Here is a 21,461-nt window from a genome sequence, read left to right on the forward strand (position 1 = left end):
GCTCCAGGCTGGTGACACATGGGTGTGAGGGGTGACCACTAGATGGATAAGGAACTGGCTTGAGGCCTGCACCCAAAGAGTGGCTGGCAATGGCTCCATGTCCCAGTGGAGGCCAGGGACAAGCAGAGTCCCTCAGGGATCAGTCCTGGCACCAGGCTTGTTCAACATCTGTGTGGCTGCCATGGACAGTGGCACTGAGTGCACCCTCAGCAAGTTTGCTGATGACACCAAGCTGTGTGGTGCAGCAGACAGCTGGAGGGAAGGGATCCATCCAGAGGGACCTGGGCAGGCTGGAGAGGTGGGCACAAGCCAACCTCATGAAGTTCAATAAGAGCAAGTGCAGGGTCCTGCATCTGGGTGGAGGCAATCCCAGGCACAAATCCAGGCTGGGCAGGGACTGGCTGGAAAGCAGCCCTGAGGAGAGAGACTTGGGGGTGCTGGGGGAGGAGAAGCTCAACAGGAGCTCTCAGTGTGCACTTGCAGCCCACAAAGCCAATCAGATCCTGGGCTGCATCAGGAGAAGTGTGGCCAGCAGGGCAAGGGAGGTGATCCTCCCCCTCTGCCCAGCTCTGCTGAGACCCCACCTGGAGTACTGCCTCCAGTTCTGGAGCCCCTATTACAAGAGGGATGTGGAGGTGCTGGAAGGTGTCCAGAGAAGGGCCAAGAGGATGAGCAGAGGGCTGGAGCACCTCTCCTGTGAGGACAGACTGAAGGAGTTGGGGCTGTTCAGTCTGGAGAAGAGAAGGCTCCCAGGTGACCTCATTGTGGTCTTCCAGTATCTGAAGGGGGCTACAGGAAGGCTGGGGAGGGACTGCTCAGGATCTCAGGTAGTGATAGGACTAGGGGGAATGGAATGAAGCTGGAGGTGGGGAGATTCAGGCTGGAGGTGAGGAGGAAGTTCTTCCCCAAGAGAGTGGTGAGGCCCTGGGATGGGTTGTCCAGGGAGGTGGTTGGGGCCCTGTCCCTGGAGGTGTTTAAGCCCAGGCTGGATGAGGCTCTGGCCAGGCTGATCTAGTGTGGGGTGTCCCTGCCCATGGCAGGGGGGTTGGAACTGGATGATCCTTGTAGTCCCTTCCAACCCTGACTGATACTGTGATGCTATGATACTATGTGAGAGCCAGTCACTCCCTCAGTGCTGTCACTGTTGGCACTAGTGCTTTCCAAACCCCCCTGGCCCATGCTTTCATAGTCATAAAAACCTGGAATGGGTTGGGCTGGAAGTGACCTCAAAGCCCATCCAGCTCCATCCCCTGCCATGGGCAGGGACACCTCCCACCAGCACAGGCTGCTCAGGGCCTCAGCCAGCCTGGCCCTCAACACCTCCAGGCAGGAGGCAGCCACAGCCTCCCTGGGCAGCCTGTGCCAGGCTCTCCCCAGCCTCACTGGAAAGAATTTCTTCCTCCTCTCCAGTCTGTCTCCGCTCCTCAAGCTTAAAACCACTGCCCCTCCTCCTAGCACTACAAGCCCTTGTGGAATCCAAATGGATTGGGAGAGTATCCAGGAGCTAATTCAGAGCCTAGACCGAAGTTCTTCTACAGGACTTTAAAGAGACAGGAGCTGATTTGAATGCTTCCCCTAGCCCCTGTCCTTACTCATTTCCTTCCTACCTGGATGGTTTCTTCCAGTCTGCAGCATTCCAGAACTTTAAGTGTCTCCAGAGCCTGGTCTGGGGAGTACTGACACAGCAGCTCGATGAACTGCTCGGTGATGCAGGGTGCTAAGTGAACCAGGTCCTGGTTAATGCCTTCCCTAGAACAAAGGAGGTACAGGAGACTCAGGACAAATTCTAGGCCAGAAGAAATCCTTACTCAGTTGGGTGCTGTCTTTTGTCCTTAGTACAGAAGAGAAAAATCAATAATCTCATATTAAGAGAGAGAGATCTGCTGCTTGTCCCAGCTCCTGGTGCCACAGGCCTGTCAGGAGGAGCTTCCCTTCCCTCAGCACCAAGCAGGCTACCACAGTCCCCTGTGAAGAAACCTAGCAGCACAAACACACCTTCAGCAGCCCCTGTGGCAAAGAGGCACAAGGGTCTAATTCCTTCAGTGAAACCTCCTGGGCTCTGTGGGTGCTGATGTTCTGTTTGCTCTAGAAACCTCTGCCTTTGTCTGAATAATGTTGTGCTGATTCTTGCTTAGTGTTCAGAGGCCAGAGGAGGCCACAGAGATGATCCCAGGGCTGGAGCAGCTCTGCTGTGAGCACAGGCTGAGGGAGCTGGGGCTGTGCAGCCTGCAGAGGAGAAGGCTCCAGGGGCACCTCAGAGCTGCCTGCCAGGACCTGAAGGCATCCTGCAGGAAGGCTGCAGAGAGACTTTTGCTGAGGGGGTCTGAGCCAGGCCAAGGGGGAATGGTTTGGAGCTGAGGCAGAGCAGGGTTAGAGTGGAGCTGAGGAAGTTCTTCAGTGTGAGGGAGCTGAGAGTCTGGCCCAGGCTGCCCAGGGAGGCTGTGGCTGCCTCCTGCCTGGGGGTGTTCAAGGCCAGGCTGGATGAGGCCCTGAGCAACCTGGGCTGGTGGGAGGCATTTGTAGACTCAGAACACTGCTGCTCAAGAAGCTCAGCCAGCTGCTGTGCCACCCCTCCCCCCCCTACAAACAGCCATGCCCACTGGGACATTGATTTGTTTAGAGGTAAAGAACCTTAGAGTTTAAACTGGCAGGGCAGCAGAGGCTGTGATTAAGGAGCTGCACCACGCTTGCTGCTCCTCCCTTTCCCTGCCTCTTCAGAAGATACAAACAGGGATATTTGGGTTTAATTTCCCCAGGCAGTTTCTGTTAACCCTGTTTCCTCCCTTCCCCCCTCCTTGAAAATAAATCTCTTGCTAAATTAAATGGGCCAAATTAATCCCTGCACAAATGCCACCAGCTAGGGCAGTGCTGCCAGCCTGATCAGCCTTGTCCCACTATGACCAAGCAATCATTCCTCTCCCAGACACTGAAAGCTCCTTCATGCTCTCAGTCTCTTTGCTAACAAAGAATTCTGCTAAAAAACCTACAAATATTTAGATAGGTTGAATACAGAGAGAGGTTCCCAGAAGAATCTCACCAGTAGGTTACCTACAGATACACTGCAAAGTGTGGGGACCCCTGCGGATGAGGTCTGGAAGGTGCTTGAGCCAGCAGTGCCCTCCTGCAGACCAGCAGGCAGCTGTGTGCTGGGCTGCAGCCAGAGCAGTGTGGGCAGCAGGGCAGGAGAGGGGCTTCTGCCCCTGGGCTCTGCTCAGACCTCACCTCCAGTCCTGCCTCCAGCTCTGGTGCCTCCAGCTCTGGTGCCCCCAGCATGAGAAGCTGCTGGAGAGAGTTCTTCAGTCAGGGTGGTGAGACTGTGGAACAGAAACCCTGATGCTTCAAACAGCATCAGCTTTTCCTCCTGCTCCACAATTCATTTGCAGCTGATTGACAAAATAAGAGCTCCCTTTCACTTGCCTTAACTGGAGGCAACTGGAGCTGTGCATGTGGAAATGTCTTACAAAATAAGGAAAGAAACTCAAGGCCTTGCAGCACCTGAAACTGATTCAAGAGAAAAGAGAAGGCTCAGTGCTGAGGTGCTGGAAGAACCAGAGCAGATGGAGCAAGCAGCAGTGAGGTTTGCAGTGAAGTATGGCAGCAGCTCTGCAAGGAGACAGAAATGAGCAATGCCAACAGACCCAAACACTGCTCTGGTTTCCTGAAGCTTGGGCACCGTGGTGAAGTGAGCAAACTGCTGGGGTGAGAAGAGTGAAATGGCATTCCCAGGCAGAGTGGAACCATGTCACATCCCTCAGACCACCTGTTAGACCAGTGCCCAAGCTCCCACCAGCTGTCACACTGCAGGCACTGGAACCCACACCACTACTTCCCAGGTAGGAAGCTGGCAAGGGCTGTGCTGAAGGACAGTCCCCAGAGCACTCTGATTTCTGAGCAGCCTGAAGAGCAAATCAGCTCTCCTAAGCCTGAATCCTGGCTGCAGGCTGCCTGCTGTTGCCCAGGCTTCAACCTATGTTTTCAAGGTGCATTTTGCCAAGGGCCCAATTTTCTTACATACCTTGGATCAAGGAGACTCCTCAGAAACTGGAAGAGTAAGAATTGGTCCTGCACAGGAAGAAGAGACAGAGTATCACTGTTTTAACTGATGTGCCAGAAACCAGTGATAACTGAACTACAGCCATTGCAGAATGCTCTGCTCACAGCTGCTGCCCATTTGAACCACAGCCTGGTAGGGGCTGGAAGGCAGCTCTGGAGATCAAGTCCAGCTCTCCTGCCAGAGCAGGGCACCCAGAACACATCCAGGTGGGGCTGGAAAGGCTCCAGAGAAGGAGGCTCCACAATCTCTCTGGGCAGCCTGCTCCAGGCCTCCAGCACCCTCACACCAAAGAAGTTTCTCCTCCTGTTGAGATGGAACCTCCTGGGTTCTACTTTGTGTCCACTGTCCCTTGCCCTGTCACAGCACACCACTGAACAGAGCCTGGCCCCTGCATCCTGATCCCCAGCCCTCAGCTGTTGATAGACATTGATCAGATCCCTCTCAGCCTTCTCCTCTCCAGACTAAACAGCCCCAGGGCTCTGTCTCTTGGGAGTCCAGCACTGGACAATACTCCAGATGTGGTCTCAGCAGGGCAGAGGGGCAGGAGAACCTCCCTTGACCTGCTGGCCACACTCTTCTTAATGCAACCAAGGATGCCCTTGGCCCTGTTGGCCACAAGGGCACACTGCTGGCCCACGGGGAACTTGCCACCCACCATGACTCCAAGGTCCTTCTCCATGGAGCTGCTTTCAGGCGTCAACCCCTAGTCTATGGTGGTGCCTGCTGCTGTTTCTCCACAGGTGCAGGACTCTGCACTTGCTCTTGCTGCACCTCATTTAGGTTCCCCTCTGCCCAGCTCTCCAGCCTGTCCAGGTCTCACAGCCTCCTGATGTCTCAGCCTGTCTGCTCCATCGCTTGAGGGTGGTTCAAGCATCTGTCTTGCCCAGGTATTAGGAGGCTGTTTGCTGACCACAGCCCTGCTGTGGGTGCCAGCTGTGCTGAACTGCAGCCTACAACCTGCCCTAGCAGGTGATGTACATTTGTATGGCCAGGATTCTCTCAGCAGGCCAGAGCATGTCCATGCAGCTTTCCTGGAGCTGAGGAGCCCTCAGAGCATCTTCCTTCTGCTTGTGGCACAGTGACGACTTACTCCTCCTCATCCTCTCAGTCATTTCTGGCAAGCAGAGCAACCCCTCTGTAGCAAGCACCAAGACCCCTGCAGTCTGACACTGTACCTTAAGGTTTGCAATGATGCTCTCCACCTGCTCACTGAAGTGAATGGCTGCCAGCTCAGCTGCTTTACAGGGGCTCAGCAGCAGCAGCTCCTGTGCAGAGGGAATAAAAAGAACCAGTGGCATAGGCAACAGAATTCTGCAGCAGCACCATGCCCACACTCATTGCAACTGCATCTCCACCTAGGTGACAGCTGGCCCAAGGAACACCCCCCAGAGTGACTGGGAAACACAGGAGAAGAAAGAGGACTCTGTAAAGCCATTTCTGAAAGGCTTTCTGCCTTGCCTGCAACAATGCAAAACTTCACACCACAGCAGGCCACAGCTCAGTCCCAAGGCAAGGAAATCTTCCACCAGGTGTGGTGACAGCTGCCTGTGCTCCAGTCACACATCACTTGCAGGTGCTGGTGCTGCAGTTTCCACAGGCAGGTTTTTGTCCACCTCCCAGGACAGACTTCTGTGGCCATGTGCTGGTGAGTGAGCCTGGGCAGGTGTGTGACCACCTGCTCCATAGCCAGGCACTGCCCTGGGTTACCTCCAGATCACCCTGCACGGGCTGGACAGCACCTCAGAGGAACCAGTGTGGATTCCCCATCCCTACTGACTGGACAATCAGTTGCAGACATGTCCATCCCCTGAAGCAAAAGAGACTGAAGAGGTCAAAAACAATCATTAGGTAGAGGAGAAGCCTAGCAACAGCCTGTGTCTTACAGCAGAAGCCATGAGCCCATCTTCCCACAAGTGCCAGGGCACCCAGACTGATGCCATGAATAGAATAGACTAGGCTAGACCAGACCAGGTTGGCAAAGACCTCAGAGATCATCCAGTCCAACCTATGAACCAACATCATCTGATCAACTAAACTATGGCACCAACCTGCTTGCCTGGGAGAAGAGACCAACCCCCTCCTGGCTACAACCTCCCTTCAGGGAGTTGGAGAGAGCAAGAAGGTCTCCCCTGAGCCTCCTCTTCTCCAGGCTAAGCAACCCCAGCTCCCTCAGCCTCTCCTCACAGGGCTGTGCTCCAGACCCCTCCCCAGCTTTCTTGCCCTTCTCTGGACACCTTCCAGCATCTCAACATCTTTCCTGACCTGAGGAGCCCAGAACTGGACACAGGACTCAAGGTGTGGCCTAAGCAGTGCTGAGCACAGGGCAGAATGACCTCCCTGCTCCTGCTGGCCACACTCTTCCTGATGCAGGCCAGGATGCCCTTGGCCCTCTTGGCTGCCTGGGCACACTGCAGGCTCATGTTCAGCCTACCATCAGCCACTACCCCCAGGTGCCTCTCTGCCTGGCTGCTCTGACCCCAGCCTGTAGCACTGCCTGGGGTTGTTGTGACCTGGCACTTGGATGTGTTCAGTCTCCTGCCCTTGGACTCTGCCCATCTGTCCAGCCTGTCGAGGTCCCTCTGCAGAGCTCTCCCACCCTCTAACAGATCAACTCCTGCCCCCAGTTGGGTGTCATCTGCAAACTTACTGATGATGGACTCAATGCCCTCATCCAGATCCAGGATGGGGCCCAGCACTGATCCCTGGGGCACACCACTGGTGCCTGGCTGCCAGCTGGCTGTGGCACCATTCACCACCACTCTCTGGGCTCAGCCTCCAGCCAGTTCCTAACCCAGCTCAGAGTGCTGCTGTCCAAGCCAGGACTGGTGAAAAATGATGGGAAGTGGCTTGGCAGCTCCTCTGCCAGCTCTCTCAGCACCCTAGGATGGATCCTGTCCCATGGACTTGTGGGGATCCAAGTGGCTGAGGAGGTCTCTAACTACCTCCTCCTGGATCACAGGGGAACTGTGCTGCTTCCTGCCTCCATCTGCCAGCTCAGGAGGTCACTTGTCAGGAAGATCACTGCAAGATGGGCACTGTGATAATAGGCTGTTAGGTCAATGATGGTCAGTGAGGAGGAGACTCAGAGGTGACCTTATTGCTCTCTACAACTACCTGAAGGGAGGTTGGAGCCAGGTGGGGGTTGGTCTCTTCTCCCAGGCAGCCAGCACCAGAACAAGAGGACACAGTCTCAAGCTGTGCCAGGGGAGGTTTAGGCTGGAGGTTAGGAAGAAGTTCTACACAGAGAGAGTGATTGCCCATTGGAATGGGCTGCCTGGGGAGGTGGTGGAGTCCCCATCACTGGAGGTGTTCAGGAGGAGACTTGATGGGGCGCTTGGTGCCATGGGTTAGTTGTTTAGGTGGTGTTGCATTGGTTGATAGGTTGGACACCATGATCTTGAAGGTCTCTTCCAACCTGGTCTGGTCTATCCTATCCTATCCTATCCTATCCTATCCTATCCTATCCTATCCTATCCTATCCTATCCTATCCTATCCTATCCTATCCTATCCTATCTCCTGACCCTGTTGCTGCTGCACACTCAGGAGATGAGAGACTTGCCAATGGGTCCCTGCCCTGCCCTGCTCTGCTCTGCAGCACTCGCCTGCCAACCTCCCCTGGTGAGGCTCTGTTATCTGAACTGCAGCCCTGGGAAGCAGGCAGCCAAGGCCTGAGCAATGCCCTGCTACTGGGTGAGACGACTCAGCCTCCAGGTCAGAGGTCCCTGAAGGGCTGGGACTCACCATGGTGACTCTTCTGCTTTCAGCACAAGGCTGGCCCAACAGGAGCCAGCCGAAGCCGAGGGAGTGTGGGGGTAGGACACACTGTACCTCTATGTGCTCCAAAGCTTTCTGCCACACCGACTGCTTCTCTTCAGCACTGTAGCCAGGCATGGACAGGATGTTGTGAATGTAGCTGAAAACTTCTTCCTGTGAGGCACAAACCCACAAAGGGCACAGCATGAGCTGCAGCAGCAGCACCACCACCACACACTTGGGTACCGGAGAGCAGCTCAAAAGTCTTAGGGTGGTCCTGATGGAGCAAGTCCAGAGGAGGCCACAAAGATGACTGGGGGGCTGGAGCACCTCTGCTATGGGGACAGGCTGGGAGAGTTGGAGCTGTTCAGCCTGGAGAGGAAAAGGCTCCAGGGAGACCTTAGAGCTGTCCTCCAGTCTGAAGATGGACTGTTCCCAGTGGGCTGCAGGGACAGGCCCAGGGGCAGTGGTTGGAAATGAGAGCAGAGCAGATTGAGATTGGATGTGAGGAACAAGTTCTGCAGCAGGAGGCTGCTGGAACACTGCAGCAGGTTGCCCAGGGAGCTGCCAGTTGAGGCCCCAGCCCTGGAGATAATCAAGGTGAGGCTGGACAGGATTGTGAACAATCTGCTCCAGTTCAGGATGTCCCTGCTGAGTGCAGGGGGTTGGGCTGGGTGACCTTTGAGGTCCCTTCCAACCCAGACCATTCTGTGAATAGATTTAAAAAGAGACCAAAAGCTCTGAAACTTTAAAAGCAGATCAACTCCTCCCCAGCACACAAAAATCCTTGGCTGTAGCTCAAGTGTGAAAGAGGACACTTCTTAAGAGGGAGAAGCAGGACAGAAGAGCAGGGCTGCCATGGCGCCTCCCAGTCTGGCCAGCAGGACAGGGTGCAGTGAAGGAGCAGGGCAGAGGCCTCTGGACTCACCTCTGTGCACTGCACAAGGAGCAGGGCAGAGGCCTCTGGACTCAGCTCTGTGCACTGCACAAGGAGCAGGGCAGAGGCCCCTCTGGACTCACCTCTGTGCACTGCACAAGGAGCAGGGCAGAGGCCTCTGGACTCACCTCTGTGCACTGCACAAGGAGCAGGGCAGAGGCCTCTGGACTCAGCTCTGTGCACTGCACAAGGAGCAGGGCAGAGGCCTCTGGACTCAGCTCTGTGCACTGCACAAGGAGCAGGGCAGAGGCCTCTGGACTCAGCTCTGTGCACTGCACAAGGAGCAGGGCAGAGGCCTCTGGACTCACCTCTGTGCACTGCACAAGGAGCAGGGCAGAGGCCTCTGGACTCACCTCTGTGCATTGCACAAGGAGCAGGGTAGAGGCCTCTGGACTCACCTTTGTGCACTGCACAAGGAGCAGGGCAGAGGCCTCTGGACTCACCTTTGTGCAGGGCAGAGGCCCCTCTGGACTCACCTTCCTCAGGGGGTCCCGCAGGTAGCAGCTGATGATTTTGTCGTAGCGGAGCTGCCGCTCATACATGAACTCACAGATCTGGAAGCTAGGAGGGAAACACCTCCAGGTCAGGCCAAAGGCACTCAGCTGAGTCAGCAGAGCAGAGCTGGGGGGCTCAACCCCTGCACAGCCTGGCAGCACCCAGCAGAAGGCACCACACAGTTTACAGAGAGCATGTGGCAGCGTCTCTGGAGGTCTGCAGCACGGGGCTGGGTGGCTCCAGTCTCCATGTGCCCCAGGCCAGCTCTCACCAGCCTCACTCTGTGGGGGAAGCCACATACAGTAGAGAGGAGCTCCTAAGGCAAGAGGTGAGGGACAGAGCACAAAAACCCTTTGAGAAGTCAGGTGCCATAGGTTCTGCTGCTCACAGCTCAGCTTCCTTATTTCCAGGCACCTTGGGCTCTAAGGCAGCCCAAGCCCCAGTAGTAGTTTGAGAAAATTTGACCAGCTCTGCTGTGAGGAGAGGCTGAGAGCCCTGGGGGTGTTGAGTCTGGAGAGGAGAAGGCTGAGAGGGATCTGATCAATGCCTATCAATAGCTGAGGGCTGGGGGTCAGGAGGAAGGGGCCAGGCTCTAGTTGGTGGTGCCCAGGGACAGGACAAGGACCAAGAGGGACAAGCTGGAACCCAGGAGGTGCCACCTCAGCATGAGGAGAAACTTCTTTGGTGTGAGGCTGCTGGAGCCTGGAGCAGGCTGCCCAGAGAGGTTGTGGAGTCTGCTCTGGAGCCTTTCCAACCTCCCCTGGATGTGTTCTGGGTGCCCTGCTCTGGCAGGGGGTTGGGCTGGAGGGTGTCTGGAGGTCCCTTCCAATCCCTGCCAGTTTGTGAAGCATGGTGAACATGATTCCAAGATGTGCTCTGACCCAGCTTCCTACCTTCAACCAGATGCAACTGAGGCAAGACAAATGCAGCCTCAGTAACACTGCACTGCAGGCTCTCAGCTCAGGTGGCAGTGGCCATGCTGGTGGCTCTGGCACTCACACTCACTGAACAAGGAGAAAAGCCAAGTTCAACAGCTGCAGTTCTTGAGTCTGACCAATTTGGCTGAGTAACCCTTAGGCCACACAGGAGAGCAGGCATGGCACTCCCTGCCACCACACCTCTGCTCCTCTGCAGTCCAGAACCCCCACACTCAGGGCTGGGGGGATGCCCTCCCTGGCCAGCCCTCCTCAGGCATGACAGATCTCTGGAAGCATAAAGCACCAAAAGGAGATGGTGGAAACTTTCAGCCTTTCCAGCCACTGCCTTTTCTCTCCTACTCACTTCTAAAATGAGCACCATGGGGGTGGATCCAGACCCCTTCGTGCTTTGAAACCCACCTGTGGCTCTCCCCCCAAGAAGTCATCTCCCTCTGCCAGTGGTGGAGATTCACACCTACACTGATACCCTTGAACAAGGCCTAAGTTCTGGGATAGGAAGTGTCAAAGCTCGCTCAGCCCTGCAGGGCTTCACCCTGAAGAGTTTCTGTAGCTCTGCTCCACTCTCAGCAAGACACTGTGAGAACCCCCAGGAGAGGTGAGACAGAGCCTGGGACTAGCAATGAGCAGATGTACAAGGAAGGACAAGGTGATGCACCAAGAGCTCCAGGCACAGCTGCAAAGCAGGAACAAGACATGTGGAGGAAAAAAGCTGTGCAGATCCAAAGGCAGCATTCAAGCAGCAGGGCCAGGGGGCAAAGGCAGAGTCTCTGCATGGGACACAGGCACTCACAACTCAGCTTTCTCTGCCATCTGGATCAGACGACTCTCTTCAAACTGGACAATGCCCCCTGCCTGCAGCAACTCCAAGAGGACCTGCAGAGACAGAAGACCACTTAACTGCCACTGGAAATGCAGATGGACAGCTGGGGCCATTACAAGCCCACTGCTCCTGCTCCACTGAATGCTGTTTTAACACAGGATTATTTCACAGCAGCTTTTCATTCATTGTCCTTCACCTCTCTGAGGATGAGGCAGCAGTGTGCTCAGGTGGCCAAGGCCACCAACATCCTGGCCTGGAGCAGCAATGGTGTGGGAAGCAGGAGCAGGACAGGGATTGCGCCCCTGTGCTCAGCACTGCTGAGGCCACAGCTTGAGTGCTGGGTTCAGCTCTGGGGTTCTCACTGCCAGAAGGACACTGAGGCACTGGAGCAGGGCCAGAGAGGAGCAACCAACCTGGGGAAGGGTCTGGAGAACAGGACTGGGGAGGAGCAGCTGAGGGAGCTGGGGGTGTTCAGCCTGGAGAGAAGGAGGCTGAGGGAGACCTCATTGCTCTCTGCAGCTCCCTGAGAGGAGGCTGGAGCCAGGTGGGGGTTGGGCTCTGCTCCCCAGTCTCAGGTGATGGAAGGAGAGGCAATGGCCTGAAATTGTGCCAGGGGAGGCTTAGGTTGGAGAGGAGGACAAATGTCTTTGGTGCCAGAGTGGTCAGGGACTGGCAGAGGCTGCCCAGGGAGGTGGTGGAGTCCCCCTTGTGGAGGTGGTCCAGAAAGGTGTGGCCATGGCACTTGGGCCATGGTTTAGTGGCCATGGTGGGGTTGGGTTGCCAGTTGGACTGGATGCTCTTAAAGGGTGTTTCCACCCCAAACAACTCCATGATTCTAGGAGCATGAAGGTCTCATGCTTTATGCAGGCTGTTCCTGGCCTCTGCTCCCGCTGCAGCCAGACAGCTGCAGCTGCGGCTGGGCTGCTGTCCCCCTTCACTCCAGCTGTGGGCAGCACTGCCCAATTCCTCCCCGCTGGCTGCCGTGCCCGTGGCAGGTGTCTGCGCTGGCACATGCCCTTCAGCCAGCCTGGATCCCCAAGGAGGCTGAGCTCTGCCCTGCAGCCCGCTGAGAGCTGGAGCAGGGGCTGCACCCGGGCCGGTACCTGCTGCCGCTCCGAGTGCCGCGAGTCGTCGTCTGGGCTGCACAGGAACTCCAGCACCTGCCCAGGAGGCAACTGCAGTCAGGAGCAGGCCACAGAGCTGCTGGCACAGCCCCAACCAGCAGCTGCTGAGCAGCACTGACTGCAGCAGCGAACCAGAACACAGCACAGCAATGACAATGCGCTGCTGCTCTGGGGGTACTCAGCCCTTTAGTGCTGGGGGGAGGTTGAGCCACAGCAGCTAAACATGGGCCTGGGGGTGCCCAGGGGGACAAGAGGGCCACCAGCAGCCTGGTCTGGAGCAGCAATGGTGTAGCCAGCAGGAGCAGGGCAGGGACTGTGCCCCTGTGCTCAGCACTGCTGAGGCCTCACCTTGGAACACTGGGGTCAGTTTTGGGCTCTCACTCCAAGCAGGATGTGACCGTTTGAGGACACTGAGGAGCTGGAGCAGGGCCAGAGCTGGGGAAGGGTCTGGAGAGCAGGGCTGGGGAGGAGCAGCTGACGGCCCTGGGGGTGTTCAGCCTGGAGAAGAGGAGGCTGAGGGAGACCTCATTGCTCTCTGCAGCTCCCTGAGAGGAGGCTGCAGCCAGCTGGGGGTTGGGCTCTGCTCCCTACTCTCAGGTGATGGAAGGAGAGGAAATGTCCTGAAATTGTGCCAGGGGAGGCTTAGGTTGGAGATGAGCACAAATTTCTTTGGTGCCAGAGTGGTCAGGGACTGGCACAGGCTGCCCAGGGAGGTGGTGGAGTCCCCATGCCAGGAGGTGCTCAAGAAGCTGCAGCTGTGGCACTTCAGGCTGGGTTACAGTTGGACTCAACGATCCTGAAGGTATTTTCCAACCTTCATGACTCTGTAAGATGCTGCCTGGTTTGGACTGCACCAGCACCTCCAGAACTGCTTCACAAGCACTTGCCTGGTCAAACAGGGTCCTGTTCACAAACAAGGTGTTGTTGGGCTTGGCAAGCTGCCGGGCAAGGAAGGTGAAGAGACAACCGACCTGCGACGGGGTGAAGTCAGAGTTCTCCACCATCACCTGAGAGGGAAGAGAGAGAATGGAGAAATGAGAACAGGAGTGAGTGACTCTGCAGATGCCTTTGGGGAACCAGCCAGGACACTGCAGCAAGTTGCTCCTGTGCAACCACCACATCTCCTTTTCTCCTTCTCAGAAGGAATCAAGGAGTGGAATCAATTGGAAGCACTGGAGGAGAAGGCTGCCAAAGCACATGTCAGGGGAAATCACAGACAGAAAAGGAGGCTTCTCTGTCACCATATTTGATGTGTGTGAATTATCATCCACTCCAGGCTGGGTGAGGAGTGGCTGGGAGCAGCCTGGGGGAGAAGGCCTTGGGGTTGTCAGCTGGGGACAAAGTCCCCAGGAGCCAGCACTGGTCCCTGGCAGCCCAGAGCCAGCTGAGTGCTGAGCTGCAGCCAGAGCAGGGAGAGCAGCAGCACAGGGAGGGGATTCTGCCCTCTGCTCTGCTCAGAGCCCACCTGCAGCACTGCCTCCAGCTCTGGGGCCCCCAGCACAGGAAGGACCTGGAGCTGCTGGAGAGGCTCCAGAGGAGGCCACAGAGATGATCAGAGGCTGCAGAACCTCCCCTGTGGGGCCAGGCTGGGAGAGCTGGGGCTGTGCAGCCTGCAGAAGAGAAGGCTCCAGGGAGAGCTCAGAGCAGCTTCCAGGAGCTGAAGGGCTCCAGGAGAGCTGGGGAGGGACTCTGGACAAGGGCTGGGAGTGCCAGGATGAGGAATAATGGCTTTGAGCTGGGAGAGGAGAGATTGAGACTGGAGATGAGGAAGAAATTGTTGAGAGTGAGGGTGGGGAGAGCCTGGCACAGGCTGCCCAGGGAGGCTGTGGCTGCCTCCACCCTGGTGGTGTGCAAGGTTCCAACCCAAACCATTCCATGAATCTACACAACTGAGAGCCTTGGCTGAGGCAAATCCATGCTCCAGCCCCTGATGTTCTCAGGAGGAGTCAGCAGGGCAGGACTGCACACACCTCACTCACACTGCAGGCCCTACTGCATGCTGTCACACAGCCAGACCTGAACCAGAGGGCAGTTACTGGCTCACTCACTTTCAGAAGGATGTCCACAATCCTCTGTTGATACTCCACAGCCTGCTTGTCGTTCTTGAAGTCTTCAAAAGTCTGCATGTGGAAAGCATGGGCAGCCTGAGAAGAGTGCTCTGCACTGCCCAGCCCAGAAGCAAACACAAGCAGCAGCCACGGGACCCAGCAGCACTGTCAGCTCTGTGGCCTAAGCAGCAGGTTCCCAATCTGCTCTGTGTAAACACCAAGAGGGGTCTGACACACCCCAGGAAAATTCCAAACAGACAGAGGAAAGCCACCAAACCTGTAAAGGCAGGGAGCTCACCCCTGTGCAGGAGAGGGAGTGGCTACACAACACAAACACATCATTCTGGGCTTTGAAGCTGGCCTCTGCCACCAGAGTCTTCTGTTCATCAGGTTAAATGTAAAGACTCTTCTGATCTCCTCTGGGATCTCACAGAAGGAAAATCAGAACTTCTGCAGCAATGCAGCAATTGCCTTAGCAACAGAAGGCCCAGCAACGATGTAGCTGTGACACAGGGAGGGAAGCACTGGCACTGTGCCCTTCCCTTGGGTGAGGTCAGCCCTGCACCTGGGAAGGAACAGCAGCAGGCACCAGGACAGGTGAGGGGCTGGCCTGCTGGAAAGCAGCTCCATGGAGAAGGACCTTGGAGTCCTGGTGGGTATCAAGTCCCCCATGGGCCAGCAATGTGCCCTCATGGCCAAGAGGGCCAAAGGCGTCCTGGGGTGCACTAAGAAAAGTGTGGCCAGCAGGTCAAGGGAATTTCTCTTCACCCCCTACTCTGCCCTACTGAGACCAGACCTGGAGTTCTGGGTTCTGCAGTTCAAGAGAGACAGGAATACAGTAGAGAGAGTGCAGTGGACACAAGCTGGAACCCAGGAGGTGCCACCTCAGCATGAGGAGAAACTTCTTTGGTGTGAGGCTGCTGGAGCCTGGAGCAGGCTGCCCAGAGAGGTTGTGGAGTCTGCTCTGGAGCCTTTCCAGCCCCCCCTGGATGTGTTCTGTGTGCCCTGCCCTGGCTGCCCTGCTCTGGCGGGGGCTTGGGCTGGATGAGCTCCAGCCCCCAGCAGTGTGGGTCACGGGCAGCAGTCCCTCACCAGGGCCAGGACGTTGAGGAACTCGCGCGTGTCGAAGTGCAGCAGGGTCCTCACGTAGGGGTACAGCTCCTCCTCCCCCGAGCCCTCAGCAGAGTGCAGACGGATCAGGAACTCAAAGATCTGCAAGGACAATGCAAGCAGAGCAGAGCACAGGCTGGGGTCAGAGTGGCTGAGAGCAGCCAGGCAGAGAGGGACCTGTGGGTGCTGGTCGATAGTAGGCTGAACATGAGCCTGCAGTGTGCCCAGGGGGCCAAGAGGGCCAAGGGCATCCTGGCCTGCATCAGGAAGAGTGTGGCCAGCAGGAGCAGGGAGGTCATTCTGCCCCTGTACCCTGCACTGGTTAGGCCACACCTTGAGTCCTGTGTCCAGTTCTGGGCCCCTCAGTTTAGGAAGGAGGTTGAGATGCTGGAACGAGTCCAGAGAAGGGCAACAAAGCTGGGGAGGGGTCTGGAGCACAGCCCTGTGAGGAGAGGCTGAGGGAGCTGGGGTTGCTTAGCCTGGAGAAGAGGAGACTCAAGGGTGACCTTCTTGCTCTCTACAACTACCTGAAGAGAGGTTGGAGCCAGGTAGGGGTTGGTCTCTTCTCCCAAGCAGCCAGCCCCAGAACAAGAGGACACAGTCTCCAGCTGTGCCAGGGGAGGTTCAGGCTGGAGGTTAGGAAGAAGTTCTACACAGAGAGAGTGATTGCCCATTGGAATGGGCTGCCCAGGGAGGTGGTGGAGTCTCCATCCCTGGAGCTGTTCAGGAGGAGACTTGATAGGGTGCTGGGTGCCATGGGTTGGTTGATTAGGTGGTGTTGGGTGAGGGGCTGGACGTGATGACCTTGAAGGTCTCTTCCAACCTGGTCTGGTCTATTCTAATTAATCTTTCTCTTATGACTCAGAGCTGCTCTGCATCTCAGCTCACCCAGAGCACATGGGCCAGCAGCAGCCTCTCCTGCTTTGCCCTCAAGCTCTAAAGCACTGTGGGGGCCCAGCAGTCTTCTTACTTCAGTAATGTCTTCTGCTGCTTCTTAGGAGGGAGAGAATGTCCCTCTCTGAAGCTTGCCAACCAGCTTATGATCAGGAGAGAACTAAAGCTTGCATTGCAGACTGAAGTGTGTGAAATTAGCTAACTGCCTCCTCCTCCTCCTCCTGACAGCTTCTCTCTGTCCAGGGCACAGCTCCATTCCCTGTCTCTTGGGAAGAGCCACTCACTGCCCCCCACCACCCTAAAGCTTCTGACACTGCAAAGACTGACTTGGGTGCCACTCAACTCTCTACATCCTCCACTGACATCCTAGTGCCTGGAACTTAAACAGATCTTTGCAAAGGAAGGTGACTGCCAGAGGTGTCCAGCCCCCAGGGAGCAGCCAGGGCACTGCCAGCTGCAGCTGTCCCACATCCCAGCAGCTCTGGCTGCCTGCAGAGCAGAGTGCTGCAGAGAGGTGAGCACTGTGAGCCTGTGGGCACTGCCAGCTGCAGCTGTCCCACACCCCAGCAGCTCTGGCTGCCTGCAGAGCAGAGCAGAGTGCTGCAGAGAGGTGTGAGGCACACTGGCAGCCCATGGAGAGCTGGCAGGCAGCACTCTGCCAGCCACCCTCAGCAAATGCCCTGCTCTCTCTTGTTCCTAATCCCAGTTCATTTTCCTGCCAGCAGTGAATATCAACCCTCCCTGTTGGCCTCCTTGAGCCTGATACCCACCAGGAATTCTGACAAGAATAAACCAAGCCAACCTGGACTGTACCTAGGGTGGATTGCAGACAGACAGAGGTTACTTAAACCAAGCTCTCAGGAACACCATCAGAGCTCCAAAAAGGAGGAGCTGATGGAGAGAGACTTTCCATGAGAGTGTCTGGGACAGGCCAAGGGGAAGTGGTTTGGAGCTGAGGCAGAGCAGGGTTAGAGTGGAGCTGAGGAAGAAGTTGTTCAGCAGGAGGGAGCTGAGGCTCTGGCCCAGGCTGCCCAGGGAGGCTGTGGCTGCCTCCTCCTGGGGGTGTTCAAAGCCAGGCTGGACAACACCTTGGGCATTCTAGGGTAGTTGAGGAGCATCCCTGGCCATGGCAGAGGGTTGGAGCAGATGACCTCTGAGGTCTCTTTCAACCTGAGCCATTCTAAGATTCTGTGACTGAAGTTGCAGCACCAGCCCAGAGCAGGGTTACATTAAGGTTCAGCTACTGTGCTTTGATCCTAGTTCACTTTCTACTCCTGCTCACCCTGTGTCACAAGCCCTTGGAGACAGAGCTCTTCCCCCTTCTGACATGTCCTGCTCAGGGTTAGAAGGATCAGACCCCTACAACTTTATGGCAGCTCTGTAGGAAAAAGTAATTGGAAAAAACAATAATGCACATTTGTGCCACTGCCTCTGCTCCTACAACACTCATGGGGAGAGGCTGCCTCTGGCAGGCTGCTCACCTGGTTTTTAACCAAAGGCACCAGATCTTCAGGAATGTCCCCCAAGGGATATGCACGGCCAGCCAGGCAGCAGCTGCAGAGGAGGAGGGGAAAGGCATTTTTAATGCACCCTGACATGAGACAGAGAGAGGAAAAGAGGCTAATGCAAGGTGCTCTTGAAGCAAACTAAAAGAAACTGAGAGCAGCCCTGCAGAGAAGGGCTTGGGCTGCTGCTGAGTGAGAAGCTGGGCAGGAGCTAGCAGCAGGCACTGGCAGCACAGAATGCCAGGGGCAGCCTGGGCTGCATCCGAAGCAGTGTGGCCAGAGATGGAGAGAGGGGATCCTGCCCCTCTGATCTGCTCTGGGGAGACCTCACCTGCAGGACTGTGTCCAGCTATGGGGCCCCAACACAAGAGGGACATGGACCTGATGGAGAGGGTCCAGAGGAGGCCACCAGGATGATCAGAGGCTGAAGAACCTCTCCAGCAGACAGCACTGCTGTCAGTATGTAATAAGCCAATGCACTCCATGGATTTGCATCCAAGTTTTGGCATTCCACAGCAGAAGGGGAATGGGGAAGCTCAGTATTTGTCACTAATAGCTTGTCCCTTGCATTTTAGGAAGCAGGGGTAATGCAGAACCTCCTGTTCAGGCTCCTGAATAGGTTCCAGAAGCTCACTAATGAATCAGTACCAGGCAACCTCAGAGTGAGCTCCTGACAATGACAGGCAGCACAGGAGGCAGAGCTGAGCACAGCCACACAGCTGTCTGGAAAGGCAAGGCACACAGGGCTGCCACCCAGCTCTGCAGGCCAGAGAGGCCTTCACAGAGCACACTGGCACACACAGGACAAGGAACATTCTAAAGACAAAAACGTGGTCTGTGCACATCAGCAATAAGCTGAGATCCAAGTCCCAGCTGCACCCTACCTGTGTGCTCACCCAGCATGGAGCAGGAAGCTGTTGTGGCCCAGACAGCTCTGAAGGCAGACATGGCAATCCCTCACTGCCCCTCAGCTGTGCCAACACTCTTAACTTATGCAGCTGGGGTAAGGTAAAACTCCTGTCCAGCCCAAGTCAACAACACATACCTGACAAAGGTCCTTACCTTATATACACCAGCAGCTTGTTGCCCATGACCACCTGCTCATCTGAAAACAAAAGTCATTTGTCACATTTTCTTCACAAGGCAACAGAGAGATGCAGTTCCCTTCCCAGCCAGCAGCAAAATAACTCTGACACAGGTGCAGTTTTACACACAGCAACATGAGCAGCTTTACACACAGCAAACTGCACCAGGACACTTCTCCAGTGTTCAGAATAACCTAAGGGCTGCAGTTCTGGTGTCCCCAGCACAAGGGCAGGAAACTGCTGGAGAGGGTCCAGGAGAGGCCACCAAGATGATCAGAGGCTGGAGAACCTCCCCTGTGAGGCCAGGCTGGGAGAGCTGGGGCTGTGCAGCTTGCAGAAGAGAAGGCTCCAGGGAGACCTCAGAGCAGCTTCCAGTAGCTGAAGGGCTCCAGGAGAGCTGGGGAGGGACTCTGGACAAGGGCTGGGAGTGCCAGGATGAGGAACAATGGCTTTGAGCTGGGAGAGGAGAGACTGACAGTGGGGATGAGGAAGAAACTCTTTCCAGGGAGGGTGGGGAGAGCCTGGCACAGGCTGCCCAGGGAGGCTGTGGCTGCCTCCTGCCTGGAGGTGTTGAGGGCCAGGCTGGATGAGGCCCTGAGCAGCCTGTGCTGGTGGGAGGTGTCCCTGTCTGTGGCAGGGGGTTGGAGCTGGGTGAGCTTTGAGGTCCCCTCCAGCCCATTCTGTGAATCTATGAATCATCTAAGGGGTTTCCCAGACATTAGTTACCTAATTCATTTGTGCATCCCTCCGTTGGAAAGGACCACAGATACTCAAACCAGCAAATAGGAAAACCAGAAAGAGGTAAAGGGAAACAATTCAGTACCTGTGAGAGACTTGCCAGCATTCAGCGGAGGAGCAAGGACTTTGAACAGCTTCTGCAACAAGAAAGCAGGCTGTGCTCAAGCAGCTGGGAAAGCTCAAGGTGAAGACCCTAACATGGCTTTACATGACAGAGCAGAAGGGAGTCTTCCTCCCAGGAGCTCTGCTATCTTGCCATGTCTTACACCAAGATGTGCCAGCGAATGCTTTTCCCTGCCAACGGTATCAGAGTCTCACAGTATCACCAAGGTTGGAAGAGACCTCGAGGATCATCCAGTCCAACCTGTCACCACAGACCTCATGACTAGACCATGGCACCAAGTGCCACATCCAATCCCCTCTTGAACGCCTCCAGGGATGGGGACTCCACCACCTCCCTGGGCAGCACATTCCCATGAGCAATGACTGACTCAGTGAAGAACTTTCTCCTCACCTCCAGCCTAAACTTCCCCTGGCACAGCTTGAGACTGTGTCCTCTTGTTCTGCTGCTGGGTGCCTGGGAGAAGAGACCAACCCCCACCTGGCTACAACCTCCCTTCAGGGAGTTATAGAGGGCAATGAGGTCTCCCCTGAGCCTCCTCTTCTCCAGGCTAAGCAACCCCAGCTCCCTCAGCCTCTCCTCACAGGGCTGTGCTCAAGGCCTCTCCCCAGCCTTGTTGCCCTTCTCTGGACACATTCAAGTCTCTCAGTGTCCTTCTTAAACTGAGGGGCCCAGAACAGGACACAGGACTCAAGGTGTGGCCTAACCAATGCAGAGTACAGGGGCACAATGACCTCCCTGCTCCTGCTGGCCACACTCTTCCTGATGCAGGCCAGGATGCCCTTGGCCTTCTTGGCCTCCTGGGCACACTGCAGGCTCATGTTTAGGCAGCTGTCAATCAGCACCCCCAGGTCCCTCTCTGTTTGGCAGCTCTCAGCCACTCTGACCTCAGCCTGTAACACTGCCTGGGGTTGCTGTGGCCAAAGTGCAGCCCCTGGCACTTGGACTTGTTGAATGCCATCCTGTTGGCCTCTGCCCATCTCTCCAGTCAGTCGAGGTCCCTCTGCAGAGCCCTTCTGTCCTCTAACTGACCAACATCTGCTCCCAGCTTGCTGTCATCTGCAAATGTGCTGATGCCTGACTCAATCCCCTCCTCCAGATCATCAATGAAGATGTTAAAGAGGATGGGGCCCAGCACTGATCCCTGGGGCACACCACTGGTGCCTGGCTGCCAGCTGGCTGTGGCACCATTCACCACCACTCTCTGGGCTCAGCCTCCAGCCAGTTCCTAACCCAGCTCAGAGAGCTGCAGTCCAAGCCAGGGGCTGACAGCTTGGCCAGAAGTTTGCTGTGGGGGATGGTGTCAAAGGCCTTGCTGAAGTCCAGGTAGCCCACATCCACAGCCTGCCCCACATCCACCAGGCAGTCACCTGGGCATAGAAGGAGATCAGGTTGGAGAGGCAGGACCTGCCCCTCCTAAATCCATGCTGGCTGGACCTGAGCCCTTGGCCATCCTTCAGTTGCAGTTATTGCCCCCAGGATAATCTGCTCCATCACTTTCCCTGGCACTGAGGTCAGGCTGCCAGGCCTGGAGTTTCCAGGTTCCTCCATCCGACCCTTCTTGTGGATGGGGACCACCTTGGCAGCTTCCAGTCACCTGAGACCTCTCTGGTGAGCCAGGACTGGAGGAAAATGATGGAGAGCAGCTTGGCAGCTCATCTGCCAGCTCTCTCAGCACCCTAGGATGGATCCCATCCGGCCCCATGGACTTGTGAGTGTCCAGGTGGCTCAGCAGGTCCCAGACCAATTAAAGCAGGCAGCCTTCACTCAGTCAGATCTACCCCTAAGCACAGCCCATGCTGCAAAAAGCAATCCAGGAGATCCAGAAGTCCATCAGA

At 56.2% G+C, this 21,461-nt stretch overlaps 1 protein-coding gene across 4 annotated transcripts in view; it reads right to left on the bottom strand.

The window, feature by feature from the left end:
- VPS8 (VPS8 subunit of CORVET complex) overlaps positions 1 to 21,461 on the bottom strand; it is a 78,443-nt gene that overhangs the window by 22,832 nt on the left and 34,150 nt on the right. For all 4 annotated transcript variants that reach the window (XM_068165785.1, XM_068165784.1, XM_068165787.1 and 1 more), the window contains exons 23-35: positions 19,588 to 19,639; positions 18,742 to 18,784; positions 17,656 to 17,728; positions 15,263 to 15,382; positions 14,171 to 14,242; positions 13,010 to 13,129; positions 12,102 to 12,158; positions 10,969 to 11,051; positions 9,222 to 9,306; positions 7,884 to 7,982; positions 5,230 to 5,319; positions 4,016 to 4,062; positions 1,608 to 1,749 (exon numbers count right to left, since the gene is read on the bottom strand). In XM_068165785.1, coding sequence (XP_068021886.1) covers positions 1,608 to 1,749; positions 4,016 to 4,062; positions 5,230 to 5,319; positions 7,884 to 7,982; positions 9,222 to 9,306; positions 10,969 to 11,051; positions 12,102 to 12,158; positions 13,010 to 13,129; positions 14,171 to 14,242; positions 15,263 to 15,382; positions 17,656 to 17,728; positions 18,742 to 18,784; positions 19,588 to 19,639 — 1,083 coding nt within the window. The remainder of the gene's footprint in view (positions 1 to 1,607; positions 1,750 to 4,015; positions 4,063 to 5,229; positions 5,320 to 7,883; positions 7,983 to 9,221; positions 9,307 to 10,968; positions 11,052 to 12,101; positions 12,159 to 13,009; positions 13,130 to 14,170; positions 14,243 to 15,262; positions 15,383 to 17,655; positions 17,729 to 18,741; positions 18,785 to 19,587; positions 19,640 to 21,461) is intronic.

Source organism: Melanerpes formicivorus, unplaced genomic scaffold (assembly GCF_026170545.1).
Source record: "Melanerpes formicivorus ecotype bairdi unplaced genomic scaffold, bMelFor1.0.p_v2 SCAF_93, whole genome shotgun sequence".
Taxonomy (NCBI): Eukaryota; Metazoa; Chordata; class Aves; order Piciformes; family Picidae; genus Melanerpes; species Melanerpes formicivorus.